At 38.8% G+C, this 9,711-nt stretch overlaps 1 protein-coding gene across 21 annotated transcripts in view; it reads left to right on the forward strand.

The window, feature by feature from the left end:
- ROBO2 (roundabout guidance receptor 2) overlaps positions 1 to 7,644 on the forward strand; it is a 1,029,224-nt gene extending 1,021,580 nt beyond the window's left edge. For all 21 annotated transcript variants that reach the window (XM_032751027.3, XM_032751020.3, XM_032751024.3 and 18 more), the window contains one exon: positions 891 to 7,644. In XM_032751027.3, the coding sequence (XP_032606918.3) occupies positions 891 to 892 (2 nt within the window). In that variant the 3' untranslated portion in view covers positions 893 to 7,644. The remainder of the gene's footprint in view (positions 1 to 890) is intronic.
- The last annotated feature ends 2,067 nt before the right edge of the window (positions 7,645 to 9,711 follow it).

Consider the following 9,711-nt stretch of genomic DNA (forward strand, 5'->3'; position numbering starts at 1 on the left):
AGTAGAAAGTTGTGTGTGATATTCAGATTAAGTTTTGTCCAGGTCCTTTTGCCTTCTGAGGCATATTGCATGTGATGGCAAACAAATGTCCTTCTGTTTCTTGCTTTGGACAAGTTCAAATCTGTGTAAGCCATGCCAAAGTTATCTACATGGTACATCTCTCTGTGTGTAATGCTAGTGAAGCATGAGGAAGATTGAGAAGGAATTCTAATAACTTGGAATTTTTTTTTTTTGGCAAAGTGTAGTGTGCTTGTCTTGGAAATGACAATGACAGATTTCCTCTCCTTAATTTCCTGTTTGATGAGAAGTATTCTCTAAGATGGAGGTCTTCTCTTCTTGACTGTGTAGCCCAGTTTTTCAGTTTTATATCTCCACTTTTTTCCTCAGCATCCCAGGACAGGGAAATGTTTTCCAAATTTGTTTTCTATTATCACTCAATATCTGTTAAACTTTCTATGAATCCGTATTGATTCTATGTACATGCTGGAAGTACCAGCTGCCCAAAGGCTTGACTCTGTTTTCTTGTTTGAAAAAGAACATCAAAACCCCAGCATACTAGTGTGTTTAATAAAATGGTAATAAAAGCAGTGGAGCTGCTGGCATGTGTGCAGCCTCTTGCTGCAGTCAAGCCCTCAGCAGCTCCTGGCAGTTACTGCCCCAGTTACTGCTGTAAGAGAGCTAATGGTGACCCTGAAATGTGCAGTCTCAGATATGGTGTTGGTAAGTGCTAAATTTTAGCATCCCTTGCTTTCCATCTAAGAAGCAATTAACCTTGTTCTCACAACCTATTGAATATTCATCCTGTGCTGCAGTAATATTGCCATAAGCTTTATTTTGTGTGGTTTTTTTCTCCTTATTACAATCTCTCTCTCTTTTGTTTCTCTCTATAGAGTAGTTGAGAAGACACATTGCAAGCTGCTCTGATGGACCATCAGGTCTGAACTCATGGAAGTGATGACACTAAACAGTGCAATGAACATTTTCTTTATTTATGTACTATTAAAAGAACTGTAAATGCAATGTAAAGACACACAGCCACACATATCCCACAGATACTTTACTTGTGTTCTTCTCTTTAATACACCATCCACCTTAAACTATTCCTTGTCAGGAGTATATAAAAAAAGAAAGAAAAAAATCACCCTCCAGGATTAAAAGGATTTCCTTCTGTATATAATTTCTTTTGTTGCATTGCTATGCAAGCTCACCTTCTTTTTAGCTATGTTCATATTCATGTCTGTTTTTACTGGTCTGTTGTACTATATGTGAATTAATAGGCTGTGGTGCCATATATTAACTTTTAATTGTGTAACTTTTATGTTTAAAGTTTGCACTGCAATTTTATTTGGTGATAAGCACAAAACTCTACTCCTCATGACATGAAGAAAAAAGAGACTGAATGTGTGAAGAAGGTTTACATCCTGTAAGCTACTTTGGATAATGCTGGATGTAAAGGAGTATGTTGGGTGGTTTTCCATTGGGGTGTAGAAATGAGAAAGTGACAGGCAAAACTGATGTCAGTAAAGACATTAGAGACAGATTTAAACCTTTTAAAAGCAAGCAACATAGTTGCTCTTCCTATTTAAGAAGGGGTCAGAAGCTGGAAGTGTGAGATTAAAGAGTGAAAATGAAAATTAAAGGTAGCATGAGATGGCCTAGGCCCTTTCACTTGAGTGATACCCTTAGTATCTACTTTTAGCCATCCCATGCCACTAAGTAAAGGGGAAGAAAAACAAACCTTGCTAAAAACAAAAGAACTTAAGGTGTTTCACTAAAGCTGTTTTTATTTTGCAGTTTTAAAAGAATTATTGCCATTAATTTCTCCAGCTCAAAACATAGGACAGAGATTTTTCAGGAGAAACAAACCATATAAACACAAGGAATACCTAGTAAGAAGATAAGAATGCAATTTATTACTAAGACATATTGAGGCTGCTTCCAAAAAATTGAAATGTCAGAGTATCCTATTTCATCTTTCCAATAGATGTACAGTACGATAGAGGATAAAGCTGCACCACTGAAATTCATGACATTAATTGTTTTGATGCAGTCTACACAACCCTTTCTGTTCCATACCTGAAGTCTGCAAGAGCTGAAGTTCCATCCACTAAATTTGTAGTAAAATGTTTCATTTTTGGAAGGAAAGTGATGGTCAAATTATTTTTGGCTTGCATTAGGTATATTTCTGGCAATACAATACATCCAAAAAGTTGGATATAAGCAAAGGGAATTTTTGACCTGTGTTTTAGTGAGTGGCTTCAAACTCTACTATGATGAGGAAATAACGCATGTTTATACACTTTTTGAATAAACCAGACTCTGTAAGTGGACATTAATGACAGCATCCTGTCTCTTCATTAATTTTCACGACTTGGTCCAAGCCTTCTTTACCTCTCAAATATCAAAGAATAAATTCTCAAGCTTTTCTTAGAATATTGTGTATGGCTAACCCACCCATTTCTTTGATGCTTAATTTAAATATTGCATCTTACAGCTTATTTCTGTTAGTTATCTGACCATGAAAACAAGTTTCCATTGAATCCCCTTTTCATATAACCAGTCTATGTTGTTTTATATTTTGCCTTGGAGCTCACCAGTAATAAGAACACTTTTTGTCATGGCAGAATTTTGGAAAAGTAAATTACGATGCTAAATATGTGTTGCTTTTCATTTCATTAACATGTTCCATGATAAGATAAAACACGCCAGCCATCAGCTATAACTCAGCACTACTGAATATTAAAAAATGGTAGTTAGCTCCCTTAAGGTCAAGATGTGTTATTTAGAAAGTTACAAACAAAAAAAAGTCGAGGAAAAAAGGTATGAATTTATTTACATATGTGACCAATGAGTATATGCCATTTTCCTTCTTGTTAAAACATTATAGTTAAAAGCATAATGTGCAAAAATGTTCAAGTAAGATAAAGAATGCAGCATAATTACATACGCATGGTTCTTATTTTGGTATATACCATATGAAGAGAAGACTATTCAGACTACAATTCGAATTTAATTCTCTGGAAAATATTTAACTCAGTCACCAATAGTAGTTTTTCCCCCTTTTAATTCAAAAGCTTGTGCTGAGCTTTGGTGGAACACCTTACTTACTCTGTTCTCTTCAAAATTCAGTATCATTAGAGGTTGATAAAGCCATTCCAATTACTTTCAAATATGTGTTTTATCTCTTCCACTGGAAAGTAAATGTGTGTCAGTATTAAAGCTGTTCAATACCATGATATTCACTAACTTGTCCATCTGCTTCTGTACATTTTTGTTCATTAATAATTTGCTTACAATATTACATAAGGTGTTGTTGTGTATGGCAAAGTGTCTCCATTATCTTACAGGTGATGTCTCTTCTTTTTTTTTTTCTCTCTCTTTTCTATACAGTGTACTTCCAATGAACCACAGTACATATTTTTTAAAATGCCATTTAATTTACTATTTTAAAAGAAGTATTCTTCTTTTTTTAAAAAAATGAAAACATTTATTGTGAATAATGTGTTTAAAGAAAAGGGATGTTGTGGCAGCACTTAGAATTGTTTTTTAATTTGTTTTTTTTAAAACTGTTTATTGGCTACAGTTTGTTCACGAAAAAGTATGACCTCTTAATGTGTTTCATTGGTATTGTTAGTGCAGCAAAGTTTAATTGGCATAAGAAGTTGGTTAATAGTACTGTTGAAGTGTGTATTGTATATTTACTGGGGAAAAAATAAAAAATATTCACATTTCAAATCTATGTTAAAAGACCTTGAGTAAGGAGTCAATATGTGAAAACCCAAACAGGGAAAATCAGGCAATAATAACATAGACTGAGCTATAATCATCACTGTCCACTTACAGGTGACAAGGAACATTTTGTACACTGTTTTTTGAACTAAGCAATGAGCCAGTGGTAAACATTGCCTGTCTTAGGGGTTTCTGTTTAATGTCCTGTCTCTCCTGGAACAGTTGTACCATTGTAATTACACTGATACAGCTATTCCAGTGAAAACTCTGCTTGTAGCTGTGTTCTCTCTGTGTGGGGCAAGCACTGCAGGGGCACAGCTGGCTCTGCCTTAAGTCCACAGAGCAGTGGATGTGGAAAACCTGGTCTGAACCCTCACACCTGGGGCTTGGTACGGGTGGAGCTACTGCCAACCCTGTACAGAACACCCCAAAATGTATGGATAGGTCAATTTTTCTCAATCTTTGTGCCGAATACAGGCTCAATTTTAAATGCAGGAAGGCTGAAGGACCAAATAATGAATTCTTCCATGTGCTTCAGTGGTGTATTGCTGTATGGGCAGCCATTTCAGTGATGCAAGGAACAGACATTTCCTTTCTTGATGTTTCTTTTTTTTTTCTCCCCTTTATTTCTCAGGTACATATCCAAGTCAGTAAACCTTTAGAATACCTTTTGGTTGTCACCTGAAATGCAACAGAAACACCATTCCTTGGAAAAGTACTAAAGATAAATTGTGTGGAATGTTTTTAAGTGTATTAATTTAACTGCACACAAGTGCAAAAGGAAAACAAGACTGTTTTAAATAATTATATGCTGGTTTATGCTTGCCTCAGCCCATGCATTGCCAGCCATGAGAAAAGGTGTGTACTGAGGCTGAGAAAGAGTCCTCACAACTGAAAAGGGAAAGGGAATAGGGTTGGGGGAGATTTTGGCAGGAACTTCTATTTAAAAAAGAAAAAATTACAGGCAGCTCCTTTGGCTTGTCTACCATTTATGCAGTTTGGGGGTTTTTTTATGGTTAATGGCCTTGTGGAGTTTTAGTGGGGAACTAGAAAGAAAAAAGTCAACTTTTTGTAAAGACTGGGGGGTACTTGTTTGCTGAGGGAGGATTTTTTAATTTAATTTTTAATTTTTTTAACACGTGCTTTGTGTTTCATCTATCTGGAACACATTAGCTAAAAAATAATATGTTTTTGAAGACCATGTGGGCAGCAGACAATTCATTTAGGAGGCAAATTCAAATAGCAGGAAAAGGGGAAAAAGTAGTACTAAAATAAGTAACACATACTGGTTTAGAAACAGCCAAGTCTGCCACATGCAATTTTGAACAGTGCAATGATATGTATAAACTTCATTTTGGTTTCCATACCAAAACTAATTACCCAAAGTCCATAGGAGGCCTAGATCCTCAGGACACTAAATCTGGTGCTTTGTTTGGAGTATGTGGTTAATCCAAGCTGGTGAGAGTGGAGGATGCTCGGGGCTGTACGCAGCCCCAGCCCTGGCTGCTCAGAGCTCACGGAGCCTCCAGCAGAGGAGCCCTCATGGCTTCAGGTTCCATGGGCTCCAGAGGATCCCAGGCAGGTCAGCACACAGAGGAAGGTCACATCTCTGAGGATGGAGTTTTTGGGGCAGAGAAGGTTTTTATGTCTGTGGCACCATGGAGCTCCCCGAGGTGTGTCTCACATTTTGGGACTGCCCTCCCCCAGCTCTTTCTCAGTGCTCTCCTGCTGTGGTCTGTGCACTCAGTGCTGATGCTGTTCCCTGGATCTGGGGTGTTTGGTATGAGGGCTGCAAAAGCCATGGAGGTGCTCTGCATGCATTGAGTGGCTGAATATATGGATAAAAGCTTTATGAATTCAGGGGGACCAGGGACACAGAAGAGCAGTGGCACCAGACATCTGCCCTGCTGTGTCTAGCTTGTTCCCCTCTTCCCTTCAGGACTGAGCTCCTTCCTGCCAACACTCCTCCACCCAAATGAACAGATACAACTCACAGATATCTCATGGGACCCACATGAGATGTAGGGCCATGCCTACATGCATGATGGACTGGTTATTTGGGGAGAAGTAGCTTTGAGTTCCACAGCTGGTGTGAGGACTAGATTCCTCTTTAGCCTGACTTAACTGTGCAGCTACATCCAGGAAGACCCGAGCAGAAAATAAGTTCCTAGAGCAGAGATCAGCATTGCAGCAGCTCTTCTGGTATGTGGCTCCTTATTCAGTCTGTTGTAGGCAGTCCTGAGTTCACTGCTGAATTCTCAGCACATCCTAAGGATTCAGATGGTTTATGCTGACATCTAGGCAAGTGAGGATGCTCCTCTTGCTTTAGCAGAATGGAAAAAAAAATAAAAACCAAAAAATGTCAAAACTTAGACCTTTTACTTCAACACAAAACTTTTTAAACAATATGCAAAAATCACAGAAAACAGCATTTCAGATGTATGTTTGACATGTTTTTTTTTTTTTCTTTTTCTTGGTATTTTGTTTTGGCTACCATTGAAATAATCCATTTGGTTTTTTTCAGAGCTGTAACACTGTCCCTGCACTGCCCCCCTCCCCCGCCCCACCCCTATGCATTTTCCAGCATTTATCTTTCATCTGTAAAGAAGTTATGGTAAAGAATAATGACATTTGTGTACTTACATTGTTCTAACTTTAAGCAACAAGGTGCACAGTTGCATTCAGTTCAATTGATCAAAGCCAGATGGGCACAAAATATTTGTGGGGCTTTTTTTCTAAAAAAGGCTTGCTTTTTGTGCTGATATTTGTTCTCCATTCATGCTGATCAGTGCATCTTTTGCCTTCAAGGATGCCATTAGTAATTCTCCTTTGTGTTCAAAAGCAGGAATCCATTGTGCAGCACTTGGAGAGCCACTCGGATGCAGGTAAAGAATATAAGAGCTTGAGCAAGTGCTAATTAGAACCAATTAAAGTTAATTGACCTCCTTTGGCAGTAAAATGCATAATAGAACTTGCTCTGTCCTTGCAAAATGGAGATCTTGCCTCTAAGCATAGGAGTGAAGCAGGGTTTCATGTAGCATCCCGTAGTAATTATGTGGGTATAACAACCAGGAAGCTGCTTGCTACAATTTATTCTAGTAACTGAGCTCTACTGTATCAGGGCAATGCAATAAAAGTGAGATTTCTTCTCCAGTCTATTTAAAAACCTAATTTTTACAGAGCAAATGAGCATCCCAAGGTACCGATACTAATCTCTAGGAATGAGTTGGCAGAAAAATAGAGTCCTTTTTATAGGTAAGTAATGGTGTGAGCATAAAAGGCAGTTTTACACCTGCTGCTTGGCAATAGCCCTGATGCTCAGAGGCTGCATCTATCCAGGACAGTGGGGGAAGCTCTGGCAGGCCTGCACTGGGTGAAGGATCTGCCCACAGTTCAGAGGGGCTCCCCGCTGAACCTTGCCATGAGGTTGCCTTCGGTAGACTTCTGTTGGAAAAGGGGCACTGGCAACCATCCAGCTGAGGTTTGTGGTGCTGCAGGACTACACCACTGCCATGGGCAACACTGTGGACATGGTCAGAGGTACCCAAATAAAAGAGAAAGAAAGAGCAGGGGAAAGAATTAAGGGTAGGAAATGCAAAATTGTATGAATTCAAAACCATCAGTGGTGGGTGGCAAACTATACATCGCTGTGAAAAGTTCAAAAGCCATTTTTATTAGAAAAACAGAATTGATCCAGTTTCCATGACCATGCTTTGATGACTTTTTGCTTGGCAGGAACTGAATGCGACTGATTTTGCTGCTAACTTGGCCTTACTATGAACAGCAATAAAGGTGTTAGTCAGGTGGGGACTTTGATGTGACCAATAACATCACTCTCCCTTCAGGGAATGTTCTGTGCTGGCTTGTTAATGAATTTCTTTCCTAATGAGTATCATTAAAAACCCTTTGATTAGCTATTTGTGTGAATGCCCTTCCTTTTTCCTCTAAGCTGCTACTTGCAGGAGTGGCAGCAGGATTTTGCCCTAGGCAGAAAGCGTGCAGCTCTATTCCTCACCTCATGAATACAAGTCTGAGGCAAACAGCAACAGGAAAGAGGGTGGAAAGAAAAATAAGAAAAATTAAAAAAGACCTCACGGATGAGTTGAAGTTATTTTCTACACATGTACAACCTGAGCAGGCACCAGCATTCAGATGGGACTGTCATTAGGGGAAATGAAGAGCAATAGGTGGTGATGTTGAAGCATGCAACAATAATTTACATACACCTCGAGTGCCAAAAGGCAGAGAAACAAATAAAGCTATAACCTGGGGAAAGGGAATGCCAGAGACTAAATGGGCCGCAACGAGCAAACAAAAAATGCCATGTCATAAAATGTAGCAAAAAGCCTGGAAAACAAAATAAAAAACAAAACAAGGCATTTCAGATCCAAGGCACCTTAATGAGATATTGATGGCACAGAAATTGCCTACTCCTATGCAAGACAAAAGAAGACTGAGAAACACAAAAACAATTAGGAAACAGATTTGGCCATCTAAGGTTTAATAGAAAGAGATGTGGCATAGCAGAGTACAATTAATCACCAATTGCCTGAAACACTTTGCTCTCCCAAGCCCCTGCAGACCTGTCTCCCCTGCTCCAATCTTAAGATTACAGTCACCCAATCCAGTTTATATTTAAAATAAACCTCTGCCATTCCTTTCCCAGTCCCTCAAATCTCCCAGTCAATTGCGGACACTGATAAATAAATATTTTGTATTTACTCTACTGTCACAGGCTTCAAAATACCTTCAGTCTATCCACCCCCTTCTTCCTTCTCTTTTCCCACCAGGCATAAACTTCATCTGCATATTTTCTACCTTGTTGTAAGGCATATAATGAGGCTTTTCTATTTTTGTCCTTCTTTGCCCAGAAAGGTATCTTAGCCACGTCACACTTGGGGATGTATAAAAGTTCACTTTATATTAGGTCTGTGTGGAATATGAGGTTTAAGTTTAAACTAGGTCACTGGGTGCCTTTAGAGCATTTATAACTACGGGAGAGCCACTGATTGATGAGTCCTGATTGGAGTGGCTCAGCCCTGTATTCAGAGCCTAAGAAATCCAGGGGAATGATCACAGTTGCAGAAGGATTTGGGATGAGTGTCTCAGCCCGTGTCTGCTGTGCCACAAGCGATTCCCTGCATCAGCACGAGCACAGAAATGCACCTTAAAACAGATGGAACCCTACGTCACTCTGAACAGTGATGACCTGCAAGTACACCAAGGGTCTGGTGAAATCTGTGAGAAAATTTTAGTCTTTCCTTATCATCAAGATGAAGGATTAGTTTCTGTCATGTGTGAGCAGATTTTTGCCTGTCAGAGGAGTGCCCTTCTACTCTGTGCACTTTGCAGCCCTGGGACATTCAAACACATTCTGATTTTCTCTACATGAATGTTTGGGTACATTAAAAATCCTGTTTCCAAACATGGAATTTTGAATTCCCTTCTATTATAGTTCATATGTTCCTTTAGATCTTTTGAGGGTTACCCAAACCCCAAGGGTTTTCACAAACATTTATCACTAAGAATATTCAAAGAATAACCCTTTCCATATTTTCATATACTTTGCAGTCTCCTCCAGACCCATAAAAGAGAACAGATATGAATTTCAGCTTTTGATTGCTGATATGTTACACTTTTGATTTCATGGAGGGATTTAAGAGGCATGATTTTCATAGAAACTGATGTCAATTAGTTAATTGGAAACTTAACAGTAAAGGTACTAGACCTCTGAGATCTGGTAAGTACCCTTATAGTCTAGCTGAGAGTAAAACCTTTCAGTACTTGTACAACTACTTTTTCCTTAATTAATTGGCTCACAGAATTACAGCATTTGGTAATATTTCTGGTAGAGTTTTCTGGGTGAAGAAACTTTACTTTGAAACTCAGTTGCTCTGATGAGAAACTCCTACTTGGACCAATATATGGAATTTCGTGGGACAAGTGAGTCTCACATGCCTTTATAGCAGTATCAGCACTCTT

This window comes from Taeniopygia guttata, chromosome 1 (assembly GCF_048771995.1).
Source record: "Taeniopygia guttata chromosome 1, bTaeGut7.mat, whole genome shotgun sequence".
Taxonomy (NCBI): domain Eukaryota; kingdom Metazoa; phylum Chordata; class Aves; order Passeriformes; family Estrildidae; genus Taeniopygia; species Taeniopygia guttata.